The sequence below is a fragment of the Papio anubis genome, chromosome 2 (assembly GCF_008728515.1).
Source record: "Papio anubis isolate 15944 chromosome 2, Panubis1.0, whole genome shotgun sequence".
NCBI classification, from domain to species: Eukaryota; Metazoa; Chordata; class Mammalia; order Primates; family Cercopithecidae; genus Papio; species Papio anubis.
This window is the reverse complement of record NC_044977.1, coordinates 132,981,691-133,009,205: the sequence shown is the minus strand read 5'-3', so window position 1 is coordinate 133,009,205 and position 27,515 is coordinate 132,981,691. Positions and strand designations below refer to the sequence as shown.

The window sequence follows — 27,515 nt, the reverse complement described above, 5'->3', positions numbered from 1 at the left end:
GCCGACAGGCCCTCACCATCTCTAATCGTTACGACTGCAGCATCTTCCTAATAATCCTCAGTTTTCAGCGTCTAGCTTTGACGCCCTCAAAATTCTGTTAGTAAAGCCCGAGTGCCCCCAGAAAGTAACGATGGTGCTGTGCTGGCAGACTGAATGTTTTTTAAACACAAAGCTTGCAGTCATGCTGCTGTGGTAGAAATCCTTGCATGGCTCTTCTTGAAACAGGTTTAGTGTTTCTACTCTTGAGTTCCTTCTCTCGTTCAATACAAACACGCACACAACCAGTTCTGTTTCATGCTTTTGTCTTTATTATCCCTCGTAACTGCCCCCCCTGCCACCAACCCACTCAAACAAGCACCCTGACTGGCTCATTCTTACTCATTCTAGCCTGGGTTTCAACTTCAAGGAGCTTCAGCGCCCCTCACTCCCTTGCCCCGAAAGCTGGTTAAACTGTGCACCTTTTCTCCCCTTTTCAAATGCCCTTTCCAGATATTTCTGTGGAATTCAGTGCCATTTTCTGCCGCTGTTCTCACCACATTCATTCATCATGTTGAGTTTTAAAAGTACTAGATTCTGTCGATTTCTCTAACTGAACTCTGAAATCTTTGACGTCAGAGAGCCTGCCTCATTCCATTTTGTATTCCCAGTACGTGACACATGGCTGGACACATCAGAAGTTGTCCAACCAAGTTTGTGGGTATTAAGAGTGGTCAAAGACGCTGGGAAGGGCAGTGCCGGGAGAAGGGCAGCGCGCGTCTTGGCTACCCCAGCGCAGGTCGAACCGCTCCGGAGTCTGGTGTGGAGCCGAGAGGGAGGCCCGCACTTTCTCCCCGCGGAGCTGCGCTGAGTCTGAAATAGGTGTACGCGTCAGCGGGGCAGGAAGCGAAAAGACAGTGCTGTAATTAGTAGAAAGCTGGAAGTGGGCACCTCCAGGGCCTCAGTCACACCAACACAATCACCCAGGGAAAGCGAACCGCACCACGCCTTTTCATCGCTCGCCGGGTACAGGCTCCCAGCGCTCGCGGCCGCCCACATGGGCGTGGCCCTGCGTGACCTGCCGGGGCGTCACGTGAACGCCCGGAGTCATGTGACCGCCGTCTTGGTTGTGCTCTGCGGGCGCTGCTTCCTACTGGGGCTTGGGGTTGTCACTGCTTTCCTCTCTCCGTCTCCTGCGAGCGCAATGGAGGAGGAGGATGAGGAAGCGCGGGCGCTCTTGGCAGGCGGCCCTGACGAGGCTGACAGGGGTGCCCCCGCCGCCGCCGGGGCCCTGCCGGCCCTCTGCGACCCCAGTCGCCTGGCGCACCGGCTTTTGGTGCTGTTACTGATGTGCTTCCTTGGCTTCGGTGAGCCGGCCGGGTGGGTTGGGGCTGATCTTTAAGGAGTTCCCGACTTTCTCTTCGAGGTAGATCGTCATCGTGGTCACTGGTGCCACGGGGCCTCAGCGCAGCTTCTGCCTTAAGCGCCTGGGTCTCCTCATTTTGCCCTTTGCGATTCCAGCCATACCTGTGGATGTTGCTAGTTACTCCGCGTCCGGAACGTGGAGGTCGAGGGGCTGAGCTGGGCAAGTTTTGTCGCGCTCCTTTGCTCTTCAGTAAGCCCCAGGGGCTAGAGACTCGCCCCTGAGGCCATAGATATGAAGGTAACTCCAGATTTTCAAGGTTCCTCTCTTGGCACACGTGGTCAGAGGAAATTCAGAAAGCTTTAACTGATCCTAAACGACTTTTGTTTGTTTGGTTTTAGGTGAGACAGGGGCTTGCTGTGTCACCCAGCCCGGAGTGCAGTGCTGTGAACGTGGCTTACTGCAGTCTCCACCTCCTGGGCTCAAGCAATCCTCCCGCCTCAGCCTCCCGAGTAGCTGGGACTGCAGACCGGGCGCCACCACACCCGGCTTTATTATTATTATTTTTAGACACAGAGTCTTACAATGTTGTCCAGCGTTTAAAAAACATAAATGATTTCGTCGGCAGTCTTTTATATATTTTTAACCCTCTTTGAGAAAATGTATGAGTGTGTCTTGCTGATAGCTTCAGTGAGTGGATGTTATTCTCTTAATCTTCCACTCTGCCACTGTGAAGCAATCATATTGGACTGGACGTGTGGTAGTCTTGACAGTGGTTGGTTTCACTTATGAAATCTGATGATGTCTCTGAAAACAGTTTCTTGATAATTAGAAAACAATTTTCCTTCCTATGTTACGGTTTTTAATTTATTAAGCAAATATTCTAATATTAATTTGGTATGAATGTGTTTTTCAGGAGGCTAGCTGGAGCCCGTGTAATCAGCAGGTTTAAGAACATTATGGTGGATAACTATGCTACTGCTGAACATATAAGTAGACATGAAGGATGCTTTGGGCTTTGGTTTTCTTGCAACTCTTTTTCACCCCCCTCACTTGTTTTTAGAAGATGATGCCCATCCATTAGCTTTAAAGCAGGACATTGAATCCTTAAAAGCGACTAAAGCAGGGTTTAGAAACAACAACAACAAAGAAAGAACAACAATAAAACATTTAAAAAAAATTGTCCCTACTCAAGCAGACAGTTTTTGGTAAATTCTGGTTATCTGTCTAGATTTCAGAAGCCAGATTCATACCTTTCTAATGACAATTTTTTGTTGTCATTAGAACCAATAGCCTCGTGTACTTGTAGAGTTAGTGGAGCTATGGAGACAACATTATCTTATAGCCTACCAAGGAATCTCAATTATTTTATCTTTAAAATAAATCTGAGTACATGATCAGATCTCTTCCTACTTCTCTCTTTCCAATTCCCCCAAAGACATTCTTTAATTTAATCCTTTAGAATTTTCAGTTTCATTTTTTTTTTTTCATTCCTGGCCCTGTATTCACTAAATTTTTTTTTTTTTTTTTGAGACGGAGTTTCGCTCTATCGCCCAGGCTGGAGTGCAGTGGCCAGATCTCAGCTCACTACAAGCTCTGCCTCCCGGGTTCATGCCATTCTCCTGCCTCAGCCTCCCAAGTAGCTGGGACTACAGGCGCCCGCCACCTTGCCCGGCTAGTTTTTTTTTTTTTGTACTTTTTAGTAGAGACGGGGTTTCACCATATTAACCAGGATGGTCTCTATCTCCTGACCTCGTGATCCGCCCGTCTCGGCCTCCCAAAGTGCTGGGATTACAGGCTTGAGCCACCGCGCCCGGCCGTATTCACTAAATTATTTGATTTGGGATAGTTTGTAGAATTAGAGAACTTGTTTCAAATACTGGTTTTGTAAGAATGGTTACACTCCATTCCTTTGTCCTTAAGCTAACATTATTAGGAAACTGATGAGGTTGTAAAGTTTTTAGTGTACGTGTGTTTGTAAATAAGGAAATAAAATATAGATGCTTCATGAAGATGTTAATAAAATAGTATGTGTGAAGCATGATGAAAGTAAAATAGAAAAACATTTAATTGTTGATTGTTGACTTATTAATTCAGGTTCCCAATATTTGCTGTGTATGAACACTACTAATTTATGGAAGTTATTTGATATAACTTAGAAAATACTGGTGGATAAGGAAGTGGTTCAGAAATATTTCTGTAGTGTCAACCCATAGTATCACCATTTAAAATTGTAATTTCAGTAGTAACTGCAACTTGAAACCTTTATATGGAAAGTATTATTACTTACAAAGTATTTGCTCTTTTCTAGGCAGCTATTTTTGCTATGATAATCCTGCTGCCCTTCAGACTCAAGTTAAACGAGTAAGTTGATTTTTCACCTTTGTTTCTTTTGTTTTCTTTAGAGCAAGTGTAGCGGTGGAGGCATTATCAACCCTCAAGTGGCCTAATCTGAAGTGTCCACTGAATCTATTTTGACATCTGTAGTCACCAGATCCACAGGTTGCAAGGGGTTGAACTTTATTCAGCCCATTTATTCAGATAGATATCTGTTGAAACTCAGTTGAAATGAGTTACCACAAATAATTCATTTATAGCACATATGTGACTTGAAATTGTTTCAGACCTTAGATAAATAATTATGTGGTATTTCCACAGTGTTGTCAAAAATACGAGCAGGTTTTTGTTTGCATTTTACTCTCCCAGTGCTTAGTCAACTGAATGACAAATGATTTGGTAAGATAGCTTTTTGCCTTCTTAAATAGGTTTTAGTTGTTATTTTGTTTTTTAAATGTGGATACTGATTGCAGAGGATTGTCCATGTCAGGATTTTTAGTCTAGTTTTGTATTGTAAAAACATACTTGATTTACAGTTTTTTAGGTATTTAGATAGTCTCTTTTCTTTGTAGGTTCTTTTTAACCTTTGCACAGGGAAAATGCATAGGTTGGCCCTTTTCATTCTAGAATGAAAGAGAAAGGAAGTAGGAGGAGCATGCTTGAGGGGATAGAGAGGGTAGGGTAGGTAGGGATAGGCTGAGATTATCCTTGTATATGTGGGTGAAGTCCCAATGCAGGTAGTATATAGAAGACATAGACAGAAGTGGCCCCTGTAGCAGAGTGTCTGATCCTGGAATCCAGGAAGCCCCTGAAATGGCATGTGAACTCAAGAAGTTCCCAGGGTTCCCAGGTGTGACTGTTTTTCTGGGTCAGGGGCCATAGCTTTCATGAGATTCTCAAGGAAGTTAGTGAGACTTACAAATGGTTAAAAAAAAAACTTGCCCCTTACAGAAAGGAGAATGTAACTGCTTTCCACTTTAGATTGTCATATTTTGATTTGTTAGTTGCTAAACTTAACCGTTTGGGAAAAAATGGTTTTATTTTCTTTTCATATAGGATATGCAAGTGAATACCACGAAATTCATGCTGCTGTATGCCTGGTATTCTTGGCCCAATGTAGTTTTGTGTTTCTTTGGTGGCTTTTTGATAGACCGAGTATTTGGAATACGGTAAGCTTGTAAAGAAACTATGGGTAAATCTTACCTGACTGTTAGAAAAATACAGAGCTAGATTAAGGTATTTCTAGAAAGAACTGAATAAAGTTCTGTATTAACTATGATAATTTGCATGAGTTTTTAAAAAACAATTTTTGTATCTCTGGAATTGGTTTTTGAAACTTGGTATTTCAGTTAAGGTCAGGACTAGAAAATGCTGATGGTATAAGGTAACCGTCAGTTATCTATAGGAAAATTATACTCACCCTGGGGAATCAGATAAACCAGGTTCTGAATCCCATCATTGCCACTTGGTCATCTTCCTGGCTGTTCTGAGCTGTTTGCAGCTTCCTGAGCTTTGGCTCTCTCATTGCTAAAATATAGATGATTCCTGCCTTGCAAGGTGGTTATGAGGATTAAGTGAGAGATGGATGTACAGTATCTGGCACATAGGTAGTGTGTGCTTCTTCCAGCCCCAGTGAGATTTTCTATTTCTGCTTTCCTTGGGGTATAAAACATTCTGTGACCACTTCTATTAGATGCTGAGGAAGGAATAACACTGTAAGCTTTGCCACTCTTCGTCCTTATTATTGTGTGTATGTTGTTAGTGAAACTGAAGAGGAATATAGACTGGGAATATTTTCAGAAGGCAGAGACCAAGATGATGAAAGGTCTTCAAACCATGTCTAGTGGATAAAAATTAAAGAAACTTTAAGAGTTTACACCTGGGGACTAACCTTTCAAATTTTTGAAGAGTTAGAATATGAAGGAAGAATTAAATTTATTTTGTTTGGTCTCGAGAGAGAATTAGCTTGAAGCTTCTGGGGAACAGATTCCTTTTAATATGAGGAGTTTGCTTGGTCAGATTGGCAGGAGATGACAAAAATTGTCTTGGGACCATAGTGAGTTTTCCAGTGCTAGAGAACATTCAGTAGAACACGGCATGGCCATTTCACAAGCATCTTGCGAAAGAGTTAAGTTTAAGAGGTATGGTTTACCCTGATGGCCTTTAAGGGCTCTTCTAATACTGGCCTTTTATTATTCTAGGGCAACATTAATCAGATGTCCAGATTGTGGGATGTTAGATTTGTATAACATGGTTGATATTTGTCCTTTTAAATATCGGTTTTAGTTATCAAGAATTATAACCACTTAAAATTACTTACTGTAAAATTCCTTGGAATCAATCCTAAACTCTTAATGGAAATTTTCTAAAGAATTTACATTTTTAAATAGTTTTGACCCTGGGAACTTCTTGAAGATTAGTTGATTAGCTTTATTTAAGTGATGATAATGATTTAAACTAATATATGCCATTGCTGAAGCCTCTGAAATCCCCTTAGAAGTCCAGACTTCTGTAGATTCACATTTAGCCTGAGAGTTGCTGGCTTCAGAGGGAGATGAGCCCTTTATTTTTCTTTCTTTGGAGGAAATGCAGAGGGGGCAAAGAGAACCAAAATGAATTACTACTAAAGGACTTTGTGATTACAAATACTAATGTAAACAGAAATTAAGATTTTTTTTTCTCTTTCTCTTTCTCATTCTCATTCTTTCTTTCCCAAACAGATGGGGCACAATCATTTTTAGCTGCTTTGTTTGCATTGGACAGGTAAGGAAGGTCAAAACATTCATTGATGATTGACAGTGACTTATAAATTCTTTTCTAATTAATTCAGTTGGCAAAGATGTGTTTAATTAATATCTAGCTTAATTAAGCAGAACCCATAAATGCCCATGTGATATAATCCATAGTCTATTTTAAGCCTTGAAATAAATGAACATTAATATTTGAACTTCACAGATTTATTAAGGAGGAATATTAAAACCATTGTAGAAGTTGAGATTTATCACATTCCTTTTGCTTCTTTTTAATACCTTGAATTTACTTTTTCATTGATTTGACATGAACTTCTACATTATAGGTTGTTTTTGCTCTGGGTGGAATATTTAATATGTTTTGGCTGATGGAATTTGGAAGATTTGTATTTGGGTAAGTTATGCATAATTTAGTTTATCCTAATGTATTATTGTTTTAGTGTTCATCTATGAAAGATCTTTAAAAAACATTGTCTCTTCTGGGGAATTACTTCAAATCCTTGAAACCTAGCTTCATATGCATAAGAATATTTCTTAGTTGTCTTAGTTTTCCTTTAAAATATGCAACAATTTTGAGTGGTCCTAATCAACTCTGTGTGGGGTTTGAGTATTAAATAGTTCTCTAGAAATGATATTTTTCCCAAGACATTTTGCCTGTTCTGTTGTATTAAAGACTATGATTTGAAACACATTTAGAAAAGTATAGACCATCGATTTCTAGGTTGGTGACTAATGGACATTTCACTCTTTCTTAGCGAGTGATGTGAGGGTCCTTTCAACCCTGTCCAAGAGCTTTGCTTGAATGATCACAATATGTGTAAGCTGACTATTTTGTGTGAATTCTTATAGACCAGTTGTTCTACCTAAATTGCATTGTCTGTTCAGTAAGCCTATTCTGAGACCAGCCTTGGGCTTGCTGCCCTGAGGGACCCAGATGACAGAACTGACTCAGTCTTAAAAGCATAACTTATTCAAGCTTTGCACAGGTATCAGGAGCACGTAGACATAGATGACATACCACAAGAAGTACCATAAGTGAGAGAGAAGGAAGCAGAATGTATGTAAAGGTATGACAGGGATTCAGAAACAGAAATGTGGTCAGAAATGGCCTTACAGATGAAGTAGGCCTTGAAAGAAGTACAGGATTTGGATTAGCAGAAGAGAGGGAAAATATTTTTGGGCTAGGACAGAGTCACAAGAAATAAGACTATTTCTTAGTTGTCTTAAGACTCTTTCTTAGTCCTTAATACTGAGGTGGCCTCGGTGTAAGGATATGGAGGAAGGAAGCTCCTAACTGCAGGTGCTTGGAGGAGAATCGTAAATATTGAAACTTACTGAAGGAAAATTAAAACACAGGAAGTAGGAGAGTGTTGAATATGGAAAGTGAATGAGGGGATTGATTGATGGAGAGCTTTGCATATTGTTCTGAAAAGTGTGAGTTTTTATGTTTTCACAAAGCACGGACCACTTTTCCCACATCTGCATTTTATATAATATCGATGGTAATGTCGTAACCAAGATGACTCCTTTTATTGCCTGTCATGGTTATTATTGCAGTATATCATGTGACTCCAACACTTAGCAGTATAAAACTACCATTTCATTATGCTCACAGACTTTGTGGGCAGGAATTCAGACGAAGTGTAGCAAGGACAGCTTGTCTTTGCCTCCAGTGTCTGGGGCCTCAGCTGGAAAGATTCATGGGAGGGTGGGAGCTGAGATCATCTGAAAGCTTATTGACTCACATGTTTGGCACCTGGACTGGGATGCCTCAAACACTGGGACTGCTGACTGGGGCACTTACATGTGGCCTCTCTTTGTGGGTTGCTGTCTCACAGCATGGGGGTAGTGGCTCAGGGCTCCAAGTGCGAGGGTCGGAGTGAAAAGATGATGTCACCTTTTATAACTGAGCCTTGGGATCACACTGCCTCATTTCCACCATATTCTATTGGTTGAAATAGTCACAAGCCCACTTGGATTCAAGGGGAGGGGACAGAGACCCTATCTCTTGATAGGAGAAGTGCCATGCTAACTGTAGTATTTCTTTAAAGTTGTGACTTCTGTTTTTTTTTTTTTTTCTATTTTTAGGATTGGTGGAGAGTCCTTAGCAGTTGCCCAGAATACATATGCTGTGAGCTGGTTTAAAGGCAAAGAATTAAACCTGGTGTTTGGACTTCAACTTAGCATGGCTAGAATTGTAAGTATAATGAAAAGCCTGATGAAGCCAAATGGGAAGCAAAAGATTAAATCTTATAGTTATCTCTTAAAAATCACAGGATGAAATGGATTTGTGTATGGTAAATTAGATATTAACTTTTACGGATTTCTCTAGAACACAGCATGGCATTTACCTTGAGTAAAGTATTCCTAACCTTATTTCATCTAGCAAACAGTCTAAAATGGCTATGTACATTCATTAGTTCAAAGAATCTGAGCATAGGGAGGGATCCTGTAAGTTTTGTTGTCTAATTTCTTACCCATTTTTGGCATCCCTGCTAGAACCTCTCCACATATGGCTGTCCAGGTTCTGTTTGCAATATTTCGAGGGATTGCAAGCTTGCTCTGTGATGAAGCAGCCCACCTACTTCAATGAACTTTATGAAGCATAACCTCACATAGCGATGAAACCTCCCTTTACGAGTAGCTTTTACTGATGGCTCTGACTTTTGCTGTCTGTAGGTAAAGTTTACCTCCTCTGCTGTGCATCAACGCTTTGCTCCTTTGTAGACAGCTCTTAAGTTCTTGGTTATATGTGCTCATTTCTTGTGGTTGTCTGAGCCATATGACATGGATCTCAGCTCCCTTACTGTGGTGCTCATGCCTCTCTGAACTTATCTCAGTTAGCCAGTACTGCTGTTTGTATTTGGAACCTAGAGATAATCATGGTGTTTCAGGTTTGGTCTTAGAGGCTATGTAGGGGGAAAAACATGGGTTTTGTTTGTTTGTTTGTTTGATTGAGACAGGGTCTCACTTTGTTGCCCAAGCTAGAGTGCAGTGGTGCTATCTCGGCTCATTGCAGCCTCGACCTCCCAGGCTTAAGTGATTTTCCCACCTCAGCCTACAGAGTAGTGGGGACTACAGATGTGCACCACCCCGCCCAGCTAATTTTTGTAATTTTTGTAAAGACAACATTATGTTTTTATTAATGCAGACTATAAGGTGTGTTGGCAGTCCCAAATCCCATTAGGTTTTTTTCCCTCATTCCCATGAATAGAGTGTTAAAAAAAAGTTTTTTTTTGCCAGTAAACATCAAGTTTTTAAGCTTTGACTTTTAGTATATGTGCTGCCAAAGCGAGCAGACTCTTCGACTTTTAGTAAGTGTCGTGAAAATACAACATAGTCTCAGGGAATAAGAAATTCAATATAAAAATATTTTAATATAATATGTGAGTATTTCTATATTTTTATACATGTAGGTTCTTTCTGATTTTTCACTATTATAAATAGTGCTATAGTCTAACACTCTCGCTGTGAAAGTTCTATGCATCTCTTTTAGTCTCCTTAGGCTAAGTGGCTAGGAATGGAATTATTAAGTCAGAGTATTTGTTAGGTCATCTGAGGACTATTGAGAGATACTTCCACATTATCATTTCAGAGACGTTTACATCCCCATCTGTGAGATATGAGAGGATCCCTTTTATTGTAGCATTGATAGTACAGGCTATTAATTACTTTTAAAAAATTACTTTATCACTTTGATAGGAAACAGCGAAATATTTGAATTTGTAGTTCTTTGGTAAATCTTGTGGTTTTCCAAGTTTTCTAAATTTTACCTATAAGGATATTCCCAAAGCTTCACTACGAGTCTTGTGCAAGTCAAGATATGTTTGTGGCAGTTTGTGAATCTAGTTGTCCAATAACTTTTTAAAGAAGGAAGTGAAATCAGTTGAGCAAGACTCAACTGACTTCATTCTGGTCACTAGAACATCAGGTTCTTTTCTGTGTCATTTTAAGTTAGCTATAATTCACTAAGCTGCATTCTGAGGAGCTTTAAGTTTCTCTCTTTCTCTACGTATGTATATTCTTTTGATGAGAGAGCTGATAGGATTGCTAATGGAAAATATGTAGAGTGTGGGGGAAAACGGCGGAGGCAGTCAGGATGACTGCACAGTTTTGCCTAAGCAACTGTAAGCACTGTAACCGAGTGCTTGATACTCTGCGCACCATCCCCCAAACCAGCTCCTGCTGTAGTTTTCACATCTTCAGTTAAAGGCAACTGGGTTTTGGTCATGTTAGGTTAGACGTGCCTGCCATTCGTCCAAGTGGAAATGTTGAGTAGGCAGTTGCATATATGGGTGTAGAACTCAGGGGAAAAATCTGGACAAGTGATATAAGTTCAGGAGCAAGGAAAATGCTACTTAAAATTGCAAAACTTGGTAAGTAAAATCACCAAGAGTGTGGATGTTGAAAGAAAAGAGATAATGTCAGTTACCAAGCCCTGGGGCACTTCCCACATTTACAGGTTGAGAAGATCGAGATGGAGCCAACAAAAGCGCTCCACTGGGATGGGCGGAAAGGTAAGGGGGAAACTACAGGCTGTGGTATCCCAAAACCCAAGAAAAGAAATCAAGGTGGAGAGGATGTCAACTGCTTGAAATACTATTGATAGGCCAGACACTATTGAAGACTGTGAAATGTACATGCCTTCAACAATATTCTCATAGCAAATACAGTAGCAAATTTCACTTGGCTGTTTCTTATAAAATACTAGCTAATGGTGTTACTCAAATGAACAACAAGGTAAACAGAGACCTACTGGAAGCTTTCTTTAATATCATCAAAAATGTAAATTCATGGCTGGGCGTGGTGGCTCACGCCTGTAATCCCAAAATTTTGGGAGGCTGAGGCGGGTGGGTCACGAGGTCAGGAGATCGAGACCATCCTGGCTAACACTGAAACCCCGTCTCTACTAAAAATACAAAAAAAATTAGCCGGCATGGTGGCGGGTGCCTGGTGCCTGTAGTCCCAGCTACCGGGAGGCTGAGGCAGGAGAATGGCATGAACCCGGGAGGCAGAGCTTGCAGTGAGCCGAGATCACGCTGCTGCACGCCAGCCTGGGCAACAGAGCGAGACTCCATGTCACCGAAAAAAAAAAACAAACAAAAAAACATATATATATATATATATATATATGTATGTATATATAAATTCCTCAAAGACAGGATGTTGCGTTAATAATCCTTTCATTCCAAAATATCTATTAAATTACTATTTAAAATCTCTATTAACTATTTAAAATATCTATTAAATAAAATAACATGACCTGGCTTATCAAGTGCCCAATAAATGTTTCTTGAAATAATGAGTTTTCAAGTAACAATAGTGAAGGAAAATTGGAAGGGTGCTGGATCTCCAATCCCGAGCTAAGACATGAATACTAGGAAAAATGAGAAGTCCATTGAAGGTATATGGTATATACGAATAGTTCAGGTGTCTAAATGCAATCAAACTCAAAAGCTCAGGCAATATAAAAATCATGGAAAGGTAAAGTCAGGACCTCTGTGGTCATTCTGGAGGCTGCATAGGGAACAAGAGAAGCACAAAAAAGACGGAACCTATGTCACCCCCAGCAGCCCTATAATGGAATAGCTCTTGGCCGTTTTGATCATAAAATCATCTTACATGGATCCTAAATACATAAATCAGATAAAAGTTGAGCAGCATCGGCTGAAACTGAGGTGGCTACCTGAGATCTGGCTCATTTCACCTCAAGATCTCCCTACCACTCTCATAATCCCTAAAGTGCCTCTAAGAAGCCCCTGAGATTCCCTTCTAGAAACTCAGGGTAATTTATATGCAAATATATCTATGCTCTGACCACTTCCCACTGTGCCCACTGCTGACCACCTAGTGCTAGGCCCAGTCATCTCTGTTCCGGATTATTGCTATAGCTCCCTAACTGGTGCCTTTGCTTTTGCCTTGTGGTCTGTTCTGAATGTAGGGTGAGTCTGCCAGTATGAGTCTGTCAAAGTATGCCACTTCTCTACTCAAACCCGAGTGGCTTCCCATCTCACACAGAATAAAAACTGAAAGTCCTCCTGTAACTCCCCTTCCCACTATTTCCTCACTGGGAACTCATCTCATCCTCTCCCTTCTCCATTTGCACTGTTCCAGCCTCTGCTCTCCTTGCCATTCCTTGAACTCCCAGGCAAGCTCCTCTTGGGGCCTGTGCAGTGGCTCTTCCTTCTTCCTGGAGTGCTCCTCCCTCAGATATCCCCACAGTTCGTTTCCTGCAAGTTTATACTCCAAAGTCACTTTCAGTTGGGAGGCCTCCACTCCCAATTTTATATTCTCCTTTCCAGCTTTTTTTTTTCTTATTTTTTAAAAGTACTTGTCAATATTTAATATACTAGATATTTTACTTTTTTTTTTTTTAAACCAAAGTAAGTTGGATATTTTTATGCTTTCTTCTTCTTCTTCTTCTTTTTTTTTTTTTTTTTCCAGACGGAGTCTTGCTCTGTTGCCCGGGCTAGAGTGCAATGGCGTGATACTGGCTCACTGCAACCTCTGCCACCCGGGTTCAAGCAAATCTCCTGCCTCAGCCTCCCGAGTAGTTGGGATTATAGGCGTGTGCCACCATGCCCGGCTAATTTTTGTATTTTTAGTAGAGACAGGGTTTCACCATGTTGGCCAGGCAAGTCTCAACTCCTGACCTTGTGATCCACCCGCCTTGGCCTCCCAAAATGCTGGGATTACAGGCATGAGCCACTGTGGCTGGCCACTTTATTCTTTATTATATTCCCAATACCTGAAACAGTGACTGGCATGTAATAGGGGCTCAGTAATTGCTCAGTGAATGAATAAATGAATGAAGAATCATCTATTATAACTTTTACTGTCCTCTTTATGGACATTCAGAGGAAGATGTTTTTCCCCAGATTTCAGTGCCAGGAAAAGTTGGGCTTTTTCTGTTACTGACATATTTTTGTCTTAGATATGCTGGATTTTATAACTCATGTTTCACTTTTGCTTTGGCTGGTAGGAAGTTCTACATGTACTATGTTATTTTTTTATACTAGCAGTTTCTAATAAATTGGCTTTTTTTTTTTTTTCCTGTGGTAATTATCTGTGGCTTTATCTTGGTTTGTCAATTTTTTCTTGTAGTATTTTTTAAGGAAATTACCTCCTGTTTAATTTGGATCCTATTATACCTATTTCTGAGCCACCTCAAATCTCTTTTTTTTGAATAAAGCAGAGGTATATATGATTGAAAACACTGTTGATTTTTTTCCCTTTTCCTTTAGGGAAGTACCGTAAACATGAACCTCATGGGATGGCTGTATTCTAAGATCGAAGCTTTGTTAGGTTCTGCTGGTCACACAACCCTTGGGATCACACTTATGATTGGTGAGTGAATCCCATGTCCCACATCTCCCTTCTCCTGAAAGCTTGTCATAGGAAGTATCGTAGCAGGGAGGAAGGAACACTGGAATTTGTGTTTACTTTGGTTATAGTGTTATCTCCATGGTTCTAATGAACTCTTTGACACAACTAGAAGTAGGCTATCATTTACCCCATTTGTATATTAATTTCCACTTTCTAAAAATGGATTTAAAATTTCTTAAAATGGATGGCCTTATTCCTTGTTATCTACTTTATTTTATTTTTATTTTTATTTTTGAAACAGTCTTGCTCTGTTGCTCAGGGTGGAGTACAGTGGCGCGATCTCAGCTCACTGCAACCTCCACCTCCTAGGGTCAAGCAATTCTCCTGCCTCAACCTCCCGAGTAGCTGGGATTACAGGCTCCCGCCATCATGCCTGGCTAATTTTTGTATTTTTAGTGGAGACAGAGTTTCACCATGTTGGCCAGGCTGGTCTCGAACTCCTGACCTCAGGGGATCCGCTCACCTCGGCCTCTCAAAGTGCTGAGATTACAGGCGTGAGCCACCGCTCCCGGCCTGTTGCCTACTTTAATATTGTCATTTGCATCTCATACGTACGAAGAGATTATGTATGTAAAAACTCTTTGAGAACAACCTGAGAATTTATTCAGGTAAGTTGTTAATTAAAAGTTTATAGCAGCGGTGGCTCACACCTATAATCCCAGCACTTTGGGAGGCTAAGGTGGGCAGATCACCTGAGGTTGGGAGTTCGAGACCAGCTTGATGAACACGGAGAAATCCTGTTTCTACTAAAAATACAAAAATTAGCCGGGCATGGTGGTACATGCCTGTAATCCCAGCTACTCGGGAGGCTGAGTCAGGAGAATCGCTTCAATCTGGGAGGCAGAGGTTGAGGTGAGCTGAGATCACGCCATTGCACTCCAGCCTGGGCAACAAGAGCGAAACTCTGTCTCAAAAAAAACAAAAACAAAAACAAACAAACAAAAAACCAACCAAACCGAAAAAATGTCCATAGCATAAGGGAGAATTGTTTTCTTTAATCAAATACTGACCTTTTCAGTCAGTGTGCCTGGAGAGCTTAGATTTTTTGGAAGTCTGACGTGATACGATATGGTTGAAAAACTACTAAGTTGGGAGTCAGGAGCCCTGGGCTCTAATGCTAGCTCTAACTAGTTCTGTCATCTTGGACAAGGAAATTAACCTTCTGTGTCTCAGTTTTCTTTTCTGTAAAATTACAATTGTTTCAACAAGATTGTATAGGTCACTACTGTCCCTAAGTTCTCTTGGCCAAGGCTCTGTGGTGCTAGTTGCTGTGTGGGTCACTGGGAAGGACACGAGGCTTTCTAGGTTTACCACTTTTGCTTTTTCTCTGGGCAGGCAGTTTGTCTCATTGAACCCCATGGTGTGCATTTGGCTGTTTGCAGGGCTCTAGAGAGACCTGTGTGATGATAGGGTTAAAGTTCTGTGCCCAAGATGTGCACATCCTTTATTCCCTTTTTCCCCCGATTTTTAAATGGACACATAATTATACATATTTATGGGTATAATTTGATGTTTCCATACACAGATACATTGTATAACAATCAAATCGGAATATATAGCATATCCATCACCTCATGCATCTATCACTTTTTTGTAGTGACTACACTCAAAACCCTCTCTTCTAGCTACTTTGTAATGTATAATCCCTTACTGTTAACCATAGTCACCCTACTGTGCAATAGAACACCAGAATTTACTCCTCCTAGTTGTAACTTTGTACCCCTTGATTAATCTCTCCCTGTCCTCCTCTCTCCTATTCTCTTTTGAATAATATAATATTTTTTATATATGTATTCATTCCACATATGAATAGTATTTGTCTTTCTGTGTTTTATTCCTTATAATTCCTTGATCCATACAGCCTGGTAAAAAGAAGGCAGTGGAGTGGTAATCCTAAACAGGCAAGCATATTTAAAGATTCTTTCAAAGTCTTCCTCTCAAATCCTTTGCCTTACTTAAAACCTCCTTTTTACTCTTAAATGTTTCTTAGTATTCCATCTAATTTCCTCCACAATGGGGAATTTTAGAGTAAGACGTTTAGAGCCAGAAAAGACCTGTGCCATCATCAAGTCAAATCCTCTTATTTAAAACTGGGGAAATTGAATCCAAGAGAGCTTATGTTCCATGTCCAAGGTGATTCAGCTCGTTAGAGCTCATGTCTACTGACGCTGATTTCAGCGAATTTTCAACCAGGCTGTAGTAGGACAGCCAATTAAAGATTCATTTATTTTATTAAGCTACTTTTGGAAATTCTTCCTGAGAAGTGTATCGTTATTCACTCTTTATTGTAATTTTCTATAGTGATGTGAGATCGGTATTAGAGAGAAATGCTGATCTCACAGGAAAGATCTTGAGAGTACTGCGCTTTGGGAGGATGGGGCACTTGGGCTGCCAGAGAGTGGGAGCGAAGGCCGTGGACTCTGGGAAAACATCGGTAGGAAGAGAGAGTTAAAGAGCCTAACTTGGCTTCATCATTTTTTTCCCTGGTGTCCATTGACAATTGGTGCTTAGACTGAATGAAGAAATGAGGACTAATTCAGTAGCTGCTCATCAGTTTTCTTCAGTCTGTATTCTGCATTACAGGACTAGACTAGTTTTTTCTAGTCTTTTCCTTCTTATCTTTAACTTTGGACTGTGAAATAATGCAGTAAAAGCTACTACTGTTTGCTGAGTATATAAATGTATTCTTCCTCTTTTGTCCTGATTTAGTAATTGCGGATTTTTCTCATGTCTTTATGTGACATCCCTTTCAGTTGCTGTTTTCTGCTATTTATAACATACTTCTCTTTAGGAACCTTCTGTTTGGTTCGTTTTTCAAAGTCTGTTTTTCTTTTTTTCTTTTTTTTTTAATTTAGGGGGTATAACATGTATTCTTTCACTAATCTGTGCCTTGGCTCTTGCCTACTTGGATCAGAGAGCAGAGAGAATCCTTCACAAAGAACAAGGAAAAACAGGTAAGTCTAAATGAAAGAATGGGACTTCGGGGAATTATGGCCTTTGTGAGATTTTGCAATGAGATAAATTCCTAATGAAGTGTTGTAAAACCAGGTGGAGTTTAAGACATAATTTTTATTTTTTATTTCCAAATTGATTTCCACTTTTCTAAATTTTTAGATATATTTTCTTTTCCCCTTAAATCTTTTGGCAGAATTTATGTTCTCGCTTGTACTTTGTGTGTTTGCAAAATGGTTATTGTTCTTGGAAGGGAGCAGGGAAGGTAGATGCCAGTCTTAGGTTTTGCTTTTTCTTTTGTCTTTGTAAGTTTTCCCAGAAATGAAAAGTGTGTGTGTGTGTGTGTGTGTGTGTGTTTTTTTTTTTTTTTTTAACTGAATTGCAAAGGTTAACCACAGGATTTTAAAAAATAATCTTGACTATAGATGAAAGCTCCTTAGGTATGCAAAATTATGCTGATAGTGTCTTCCTTTTCTTCTCTAAGGTGAAGTTATTAAATTAACTGATGTAAAGGACTTCTCCTTACCCCTGTGGCTCATATTTATCATCTGTGTCTGCTATTATGTTGCTGTGTTCCCTTTTATTGGACTTGGGAAGTGAGTATTCTCTATGTTTCCATTATTTCTTGTCTAAATTATCATGAGAGTTCAATCACATAAATGTAGTTGTTAAAGCAGTAAATCTTGCTTCTCTGGTTATAGTTTATATTTTCACAGGAATTACTTTAGATCCTGGGATATACATACGTTTTCGTTTAGCTTAAGGTTTAGTATTGGTTTTATACTTTTATTATTCTTTTGAAGAAATACCTGTATTACTTCACTGTTCTGCTGCTAATAAAAAACTGCCTGAGATTGGGTAATTTATAAAGGAAAGAGGTTTAATTGACTCACAGTTCCATAGAGCTGGGAAGGCCTCAGGAAACTTATAACCATGGCGGAAAGGGAAGCAAACACGTCCTTCTTGACGTGGTGGCAGGAGAGAGAAATGAGTGCCAGCAGGAGAAATGCCAGATGCTTATAAATTCATGAAGTCTCATGAGAACTCACTATCACGAGACAGCTTGGGGGAACCACCACCATGATTCAGTTACCTCCCACAGGGTCCCTTCCATGACACCTGGGGATTATGGGGATTACAATTCAAGATGAGCTTTGGATGGGGACACAGCCAAACCATTTCAATACCTAATAATTTTTGATTCATAATATTGATTTGTTTTAATAGTTGATTTTAGACTAGTATTCTTTTTTATTCCCTCTTTATTCCTTGGTTAAAAGGCTCTTACTGAGAATGGCGACTGTTTATTGGTGCACTGTGACTGGGAACATCTCCATTTATTAGGACTGTAATTCTGCCAGACTTAAATTCTGGGTCCAAAGCAAATTCTTCTTTGCTTTGTCTTCTACTCTCTCCTTTTGCATTGGCATCTGCTTAAGCAGAGCAATGTGAGTGTATTTGTGCAGGTGTATGGTTTGTACCCTTTAAGGTCAGGCTGTCCTTTTAAATAATTTGAGACAAGAACCCTATTTATTATTTAGCAAAGAATCCATTCAGTACTGCTTTTAAGCAGTAGTATATTTGATTTTCCCAAAATGTGTGTGTATTGCTTGCTGCATACCAGAGAAGGAAAAAAACAAGCATCGTATTTTATTTAGTCAGTAAACATTAATGTAAATACTGAAGTTTAGCAGATTGCCTGAAGGTGAATATAAATAAGGTGGGAAAATAATATCAAGAAAAAAGCTAATTAAAATTGAGTTACTTTTATTCAACTCTTTATTTTTTGAAAACAGAGTATTTCTCTCTAATGTGCTAATTTCTCTGTCTTTTTAATTTTAGAGTTTTCTTTACAGAGAAATTTGGATTTTCTTCCCAGGCAGCAAGTGCAATTAACAGGTATTTTAAAATTAATTTTTAAAGTGTCTATTGCATGTGAAGTGTGGGTCTTTATAACCAAATGTTATAAGAAGCAAAAAAGATGTATGTGACCTAACATTGTTTAAGTGTAAAACTAGGACTACATTGGGACTTGAATCCTGAGTGGCCACGTTTAAATTAGTGGAAAACCAAAGAAGTCTTGGACTGCTTTTTATAATTTTTGATGAGCATTTTATAAGAATGTTAAATAAGTTAGGATTTGCTTTGCCTGATATTTTCAGGACTTTCTTGAAACTGATGTTTGGCTGTGTTGCATTTCATGAAATGTCTTATGTGTTCTCTGGGCAGTGTTGTATATGTCATATCAGCTCCCATGTCCCCAGTATTTGGGCTCCTGGTGGATAAAACAGGGAAGAACATCATCTGGGTTCTTTGCGCAGTAGCAGCCACTCTTGTGTCCCACATGATGCTGGCCTTTACGATGTGGAATCCTTGGATTGCTATGGTAACGTCTGTGTTAGCACGTGGTGGGGTCAGGGCTTCAGCAAGGAGTCTGTCACGTTCATCTAAGTAGGCACGCTCAGCAAATTCAGATGACAAGGCCTATAATAGTGGGGAAATGACGACTTGATGCCAATTCCTACAAAATAATTATTTTTTAAGATATAATTATGAATTATTAACATATAAAGTGTCTTTTAATTTCATTTGGTTTATTTAACCAGTTAACTTCAGTGCTGAAAGAGAATTTGAAATAAAGTAGCCTTATAAAAGCCAGAATGCTTATTAGTCCCATTTGTTTTTCTAAAATAAGTGACTTAAAAGAAAGCATTCCATCATAGATGGCAAAAAACCAAAAATCTGTTGGACCAGTAACTCTTCTTTTTCTTTGACTTGCTTAGTAGGTTAAAAATGATAATGAATTCAAGTTTTTGTTTTTGTTCCTCAAAACGTCATTTTTAACACCCGAGGCTCTAGTGCTGTGTTTCCTACCTGTTAATAAAGGAACATCTGGCACATAAATATTTGTGCAGTGGGTGGGAATTCTGTAGAAGTGTTCAACAGATACAGTACAGACTCCTAGAAGTAGAGATGCTACAGCAGGGGGTTTGCATATTTAACATCTTGGTAGAGATTCTGAAACTTTCTCCAGTAACTTTCTACCCATTTATAACTTTAGTAATATACAGATGTGACTTTTTTTAGTACTCTTTCTAGTATTGGGCATTGTCATTGTTTTAATCTTTGCCAATCTGATAGGTGTAAGTGATACTTATTTAAGTTTAAATCACAATATTTCTTTTTTAATGGAAGGAACAATCAGCATAAGGTGAGGTTTACCAAGCATTGTTGGTGATTACTGGGTATTGGTGACTCAGAGGCAGAATGATGGACTGTTAGCATAATATTGCCTTGACTGCCTAATCTGTAACTCCTAATAAATACTGGAAAATTAGCTTGCCTGAAACATTGGTAAAAACTTTTTAAAAATTACCTTTATTTTCTTACTTGGTCCTTGACTGCATCTTGGGCCCCAGCCAGTTATATATGCATATAATATGATGACAAATGAAAGTGGTTAAGACAGCGTGTATCCTGTCACTAGAGGGATACTCTTAGGGCAGAGACTTTTTTGTATATTTTGAATATGAATTTTAGCCTAATCACAACAAAATTTGCTTGAGTATTTATATGTTAACTACTCTGTCACTTTTGCTAATCTGCATTAAAAGAAAATCATCTTTTGGTTAATGTAAGACCGTGACCTTTTTCTGCATTGCTTTCTATAGTGTCTTCTGGGACTCTCCTATTCATTGCTTGCCTGTGCATTGTGGCCAATGGTGGCATTTGTAGTTCCTGAACATCAGCTGGGAACTGCATATGGCTTGTAAGTATTTACACTGTGGATCGTGTATGTCTGTCTCTGCTGTGTCAATTTAATTATCATATAAAACTCCAGATCTGAATCTGGTCGTCATCCAGCTTCTGGGATAGCTCTGAACCTGGAGATAAGTGGAAAAGTCAGTAAATCTATTTAAGATACTGTTGTGACCACAAAAGAGCCTCCAGCAAGAGGAGTGGAGTAAGCTAACCCAGAAGAGGTCCTTGCTGACGTTACAATCTCCCTGCCTGTTTATGTGACGCTTCTCAGTGAGAAGCTGAGTCCAGTCCCTGGCACAGAAAGGCAAAAGGGGGAAACCGCACCTGTGGTTGGTATTCGCATGGCCCTTCTTTCATTCAGCACAGAGGTATTGAATCCACATTGCACTTAATGAGGCAAGCTCCCTTACCTTTGAGCAGTCTAGTAGTGGAAAAAAACCAATCCAAAATCTAGTCAAGTCATCCCTGGTGGAAAACATCTCTGAACACAAATAGTATATGGTTCACAGATACTAATATTTATAGTGAAGTGTTAGCCTATGTGTGAAGCCTTTTGAAAATGCAATGTGTCTTTATATTTCTTCCATTGTAGCATGCAGTCCATTCAGAATCTTGGGTTGGCCATCATTTCCATCATTGCTGGTATGATACTGGATTCTCGGGGGTATTTGTTTTTAGAAGTGTTCTTCATTGCCTGTGTTTCTTGTGAGTATTCCATGTGACAACGTTTTGTTTCTTTTACTACATAACAGAATGTTCTTATTTTTACTTAGGCATATCTCCCAGATTTGCCTAATTCTCGCCTGTGTATTAGAATTTCATAGCTGGTGACTTTCTAGCCCTCTGAAGATTCACAGGCATTTTTCAGGAGATTCCTATCCTGAAAGGCAGTGATGGAGTTGGTTTCATATTCTCTTTTAACTATTTACAGTTTAAAAAAAAAACAAAACATTTTCTCACTTAAAGTGGAACAATTTGAAGAGTCCTGAGTATATCCCTAGTGTAACTATGTGGAAACATTGGTGTGATTTAGGTGTGAGTGCTCATGGTTATTCATTAGGCAGTTTTAAGTGACTTTTATTTTTACTCCGTAATTTAGTTTTTACCTATAATTTCATTGGTTTGAAATATGAAGCATTAGGAAACTTGAAAGAAATATAAAAATAAATTAGCGTTTGTCCATAATCTTTAGAATACATATAAATTGTGTTTATCTGAAAAGAAAATTCTCCTTAACACATCAAGATGTCTTTTATACTTCAATATTGTGCTTAAAATGACAAACCACAGTGATGATTTTATCAAACTTTGTTTTTATTTACAGGGAGTAAAGACTATCCATACCTGAAGTGTGGTATTTGCAGATAATTGCTTATGAGTTGCCTTGAGTGCATTTTGTTATCTCATAAATAAATGTGCTTGTTTTAGAAACAAGGACATCAAGTTTTAAAAATAAATGTTTAAAAAAGTGGGTCATATAAGAATTTCAAACATTAGGTCATAAAATGTTTTTTGTCTATTTTTGATGCTGCAGCATGTGGTTAAATGTCAGTCCACAGTTCAACATGTATTCGGGTCTCAAAGCAAGCACTGTACCATTTGATTATGTTTTTCCGTTATTTTATTTTATTATCATTACTTTTTTAGAGACAGGATTTGTCTTTGTGGTCCAGGCTGGAATGCAGTAGAGCAATCACAGCTCACTGTAACTTTGAACTGGGGGTTCAAGTGATCCTCCCACCTCAGCCTCCATACTAGCTAAGACTACAGGTGTGCACCACCATGCTTGGCTTATTTTTAAATTTTCTGTGAAGATGCTGTCTCACTGTGTTGCCCAGACTGGACTTGAACTCCTGGCCTCAAGTGCTCCTCCTGCCTTTGGGATTACAGGCATGAGTCAAAATAATAAAACACTAGGCCTGCCCTATTATCGTAAAGTAAATTAAACAGTGTTCTTCACTTATTAAGGGAAAAAGCCAAGGGAAAACATGAATTTTGAGGTCTTGATTGGCTATGGGCTTCTGGGAGTCTAATGATCACATTTTAATGTTTGGTTACTTAAAATTTGTAAAATGGACCTGGCATTTTTGGACTGAAAGCCCCCAGAAGACTACTGTTTGGCGTCCTCTAAAATGATAAACAATCAGGGGCTTGCAGGAGTTTTTGGTACGTCCATGAAAGAACCAGCACTGAGAAAGGGAGAGGAAGGAGGGGCAGGGCTGGGCTGTGGCTGGATCGGCTCCCTTTTTTAAGTAGGGGCCTCAACTTCCTTGTTTCTGGCCCTGCCACTCCTGGGCTGAGTAGCCCTTGGAGAAAATGGTGTGTAACTTATTTTTTGTGTTTTTGGAAAATAAAATAATGGGAATAATATTTTTATTTTAAATACCAATTGATAAAGGTTTGGTTGTGTCTAAGCTTTACTTTGTGATTATGATTACATAGAAATCATTGAGAAGAAATACTTATTTTAAGGGCCATATGTTTTTTCACTCCTAGTGTCACTTTTATCTGTGGTCTTACTCTATTTGGTGAATCGTGCCCAGGGTAAGTAGAAGATCTGATATTTGCTTCTTAAACTGCAGTGGGTCATCTTGTGGGGTCTCTGGGTTGTCTGCCTCTTTGGGGGCCAGTGCTTTAGTTCATGCGGTAGTGACTTTCTGTTTATAATGATGGAAACACATTTGATTATATAATATATAATTATGTTTTCTGAGCCTTCATATTTATTAAAATTGCTGTCATTTTGTTAATCTTCTAGCCAGATCAGTTTCTTATAATATAAAATCTTAGATGTTATTTTTATATTAATATAAAGAAATACAGCATTTAAAAAGTAACCTAAAGCCCCTCTGTGTTGTTGTCTTACATTAAAAAAAATCAGAATAAGCACATTTATAGCTATAATTTACATTTTAAGGTTCAAGATGTTTGGTTTAGAATTAGAAATTGCAGATTTTCTTTTCTTTTGCTAATTCATACTGTATGTATTAGTGCATTTTGTTGTTGTTGTTCTTTATAAGATTTTGATGCTGTCCTTAGTAATTTTTCTAACTGCTTGCTCCTAAAGAGTGTTATGTGTTTACTAGAATATAATATACATTCTGTGTAAATAATTTTAGGTCATTTCCTTTTTTTAAAAAAATAGTTTTTTTTTTCATTTCTTTCTTTTTTTTTGACAGAGCCTCACTCTGTCACCCAGGCTGGAGTGCAGTGGTACGATCACAGCTCACTGCAGCCTCAACCTCCCAGGCTCAAGTGATCCTCCTACTTTTGCCTCCCAAATAGCTGGGACTATAGGTGTGTGCCACCACACCCAGTTACTTTTAAAATTTTTTGTAGATATGGGGTCCCTCTATGTTCCCCAGGCTGGTTTCAAACTCCTGAGCTCAAGCAGTCCTCCTGCCTCAGCCTGGGATTTACAGGCGTGAGCCACCACACCTGTTCATTTCCTTTAATTTCTCTTAATTTTCACTATTATTGAATATTAATACAGTATCCTGAAGCAATACACAAGTCCAAACTCAAAAAAAATGCTTAAATTAAGGGGTGATTATTTATATCACACAAGAATTTCATTTTTTCCCTTTGGGAAAGTTCTAGTAGATAAACCATTTCTTTTTCATTGTCGATAACTTTTTCTGTTACTTAAAATACAGTGTATCTATGCAAATGGTTGCATGTATGTGTGTATGGTTGAAATTTACTTATAATACGTACATGGAAAAGATTGTGTTTATTTGTATTTTAGGTGGGAACCTCAATTATTCTGCAAGACAAAGGGAAGAAATAAAATTTTCCCATACTGAGTAAGTATTAAAAGGGTGAAAAGTTGTCTTTATTTTTGAAATCTTAAATTTGAGCATTTCATTTCAAGGTTTGGATTTTGAAGTTTTTTTTGATTCTCACGCCTGTTGTCCAGGCTGGAGTGTAGTGGCATTATCACAGTTCACTGAATCCTCAACTTCCTAGGCTCAGGCAATCCTCCCATCTCAGCCTCCCAAGTAGCTGGGACTGCAGGTATGTGCCACCATGTCTGGCTAATTTTTTGTATTTTTAGTAGAGATGGGGTTTTGCCATGTTGCCCAGGCTGGTCTAGAACTCCTGGGCTCAAGCGATCTGCCTACATCGGCCTCCCAAAGTGCTGGGATTACAGATGTGAGCCACCGTGCCTGGCCTGGGGTTTGAACTTCTAAGAGATTAGTCTTTCTTGAGTTTTGAGAGCTAACTATTATGTGTGGAACTATTATAACAACATTCTTGTTTTCTTCAGAAAGTTTAAAAATGGATATTAAGGCTTAAAATGAAGGAAAAAAATAATTGGGTTTAAGTTGCTCTCTGTGAGACAGAGAGAGAGAGAGAGATTGATCGATTGATCGATCGATCTATAGTACTTCTAATTTATTGGAGGAAAGTCCATCATCCTAAGGTCCTGGACTGGGCTTACCCTTCCATTCTCTCAGATATTTTCTTTTTCTTAAGCAGTTGATAATTTTTCATCTTCTTCTGGTACCAATATGTGGTTCTGTGTTCTCTGACTCATTCGGAAGAGATTTAAGTATATAGTGTGGTGTTTAAGTTAACTTACTTCTTTTTCTAAAAGTGTATACTGAAACATAATAGTGATTCTGTTTCCTGTTATTTCTAATATTTTTAGACATTGAAGTTTTTATTATTTTAAATATTTGTGAATATGTATACCATGTGATTGTAAGTTTTGTGACTTTTGACTAGGTTAAAATCTGGTAGAATAGTCTGTTTTTTTGAGATGGGGTGGTTTTGGCCATATTAAATTCACTTTTAACAAATACATCTTAAAATAATCAGAAGTATGAGTTTTGAATATCTTCATGATAGTCATGTTAAAAGTTTGGAAACAACATAAATGTCTTAGAGTAGGGAAAATGGTTAAATATATCATGACACATCCATGTAATATGTTGTTAAAATCATGTTTTAGAAGGATTTTTAATGTCATAGATACTTAACATGCTGTATGTTAAGTAAACAAAAGATAAAAAGGCAAATATAATATCATAATTTTATTCAAGAAAAAGTATGCCGTCACATGCTTATTTTAAACCCAAATACTTATGTATAACAGAGAAGATACCGCTAGAAATAACCTTATATTAATTGAAACCTCAATATTAATTAAAAGCAGAATATTTTTCAGATTTTCTACATTGATCTTTTGTGACTTTTAGAATCAAGAAGAGTTAAAAAATTATTCAGGGCCGGGCGCGGTGGCTCAAGCCTGTAATCCCAGCACTTTGGGAGGCCGAGACGGGCGGATCACGAGGTCAGGAGATCGAGACCATCCTGGTTAACACGGTGAAACCCCGTCTCTATTAAGAAATACAAAAAACTAGCCGGGCGAGGTGGCGGGCACCTGTAGTCCCAGCTACTCGGGAGGCTGAGGCCTGAGAATGGCGTGAACCCGGGAGGCAGAGCTTGCAGTGAGCTGAGATCCGGTCACTGCACTCCAGCCTGGGCGACAGAGCGAGACTCCGTCTCAAAAAAAAAAAAAAAAAAAAAAAATTATTCAGAAAAAAATGTGTAGCTTAGTATATGCTATTACGTGTCTTGTAATGCTTGGTTTTCATTTTATAAGGCAGATGAGTTTCATGTTTTTTCTTCTTTTTATAATTTATTGCATTATGTTTTGCAGATAAGAAGTTTAAATGAATATGTCATGAGAATGGGCTTAACACGTCGTTGGTTTGAAAACCTCCATTTTTAAAAATTTACGGTTTAGTTACTAGAAAAAATAGTGGACTAGAAAGTTATATTTATATCCAAATATACCTATTTCAAAGTGTATTCGTGAGGCCTGTTTTAGCTTGTGTCTTTTGTATTGTGTGTTGCTGAAGAATTCTACTTTTAGTGGGCTCATCAACAATGAAAGGGTTAGAAAATTGCTGTGGAACATCCAGGTGAACTTCAGGAAGGACAGTGAAAAATGGAAAACATCGGAGCTTCTGTTGAGATAATCTTCATTAGGTATATATCTTAGGGATACAGCCTTGTTTTTATCTTATAGCAGGAAAAAATCTTTTGAGGGGAATAGAAGGACTGTGTTACACAAAATAAACAATGGCATTGTCATAGGCCTTCCTTTTAGTGGTAGGGCATAATGCTGGGGAATATGTGAAGATGTTTGTATGAAGTCTCTTTCCGATCATGACCAGTAGCTTGTGCTGTACTCTGTAGTTATGTGGATTGCTGAGCAATGACCCTTTTCAATTGCTTATTTCTGTGTTACTGAGCGCGACGTAATTAGGGACGTAATTTTATAGCATAAACTTTCTGTACAGTTTTTCTTATAGTCTGATAACTAAAAAGTGACCTTCAAATTATGATAATTGCCTATGTACATGGATAAATTAAAACACTGCACACGGAGTACTTGATGTCTTCTTTTGATTTTAAAAAATACAAAAACACTGATTTTAACTTTTATTCATGCAGAAGATTGCCTAGAAGAAAACCCAAGTTAGAATAAAGAGAACTTGCCCAATTACAGTCATTGAAGGATTATGGGGGTAGCTTTTTCTCCAGAGTAGAACTTTAAGTAACATTTGTGGTTTTTCTATATTAAATAAAATATGAGTATGAAGCTTCTCTGACAAACTTTAAATACTTTTTAATGTTTTTCAGCCTTAACATATTGTTTGTTAAAGTCAAGGAATGCAGATATTTTAGACAAAATATTAAACCAATGTATTTAGCTGATTATATTGTTTAAAGTACATGGCATGACATTGTAAGTGTAAATGTTTGGGAACAGATTGAAAGTACGTTCCTCATGCAAGGTAGCTTGGCAGCTTTATTTACATCTGTTTACATCTGTTTTTCTGACTTACAGTTTATTGTGTTGATATGGCCTGTCTCTGTGTCCGCACCCAAATCCTTATCTCGAATTGTAATCCCTGTGTGTTCGAGGGAGGGACCTGGTGGGAGGTGACTGGATCATGGGGGCAGTTTCTCCC

General features: G+C 38.7%; 1 protein-coding gene across 4 annotated transcripts; it reads left to right on the top strand.

Moving 5' to 3' along the window:
* Window positions 1–292: 292 nt before the first annotated feature.
* MFSD1 (major facilitator superfamily domain containing 1) lies at window positions 293–26,928 on the top strand. Of its 4 annotated transcripts, none has more exons than XM_003894893.5 (16): window positions 293–1,343; window positions 3,651–3,703; window positions 4,733–4,845; window positions 6,397–6,439; window positions 6,753–6,820; window positions 8,515–8,623; window positions 13,671–13,773; window positions 16,668–16,766; window positions 17,249–17,360; window positions 18,607–18,663; window positions 18,994–19,150; window positions 20,436–20,533; window positions 21,119–21,231; window positions 23,023–23,070; window positions 24,275–24,332; window positions 26,195–26,928. In XM_003894893.5, exons 1-16 carry the CDS (start codon window positions 1,034–1,036, stop codon window positions 26,196–26,198), a joined length of 1,545 nt encoding a protein of 514 aa, XP_003894942.3. In that variant the 5' UTR covers window positions 293–1,033; the 3' UTR covers window positions 26,199–26,928. The 4 variants fall into 4 exon arrangements, with proteins under 4 accessions (XP_003894942.3, XP_031519482.1, XP_031519483.1 ...); XM_031663621.1 differs by lacking the exon at window positions 293–1,343 and adding an exon at window positions 1,381–1,639 and having other exon boundaries at window positions 26,195–26,925; XM_031663622.1 differs by lacking the exon at window positions 4,733–4,845 and having other exon boundaries at window positions 1,079–1,343; window positions 26,195–26,925.
* The last annotated feature ends 587 nt before the right edge of the window (window positions 26,929–27,515 follow it).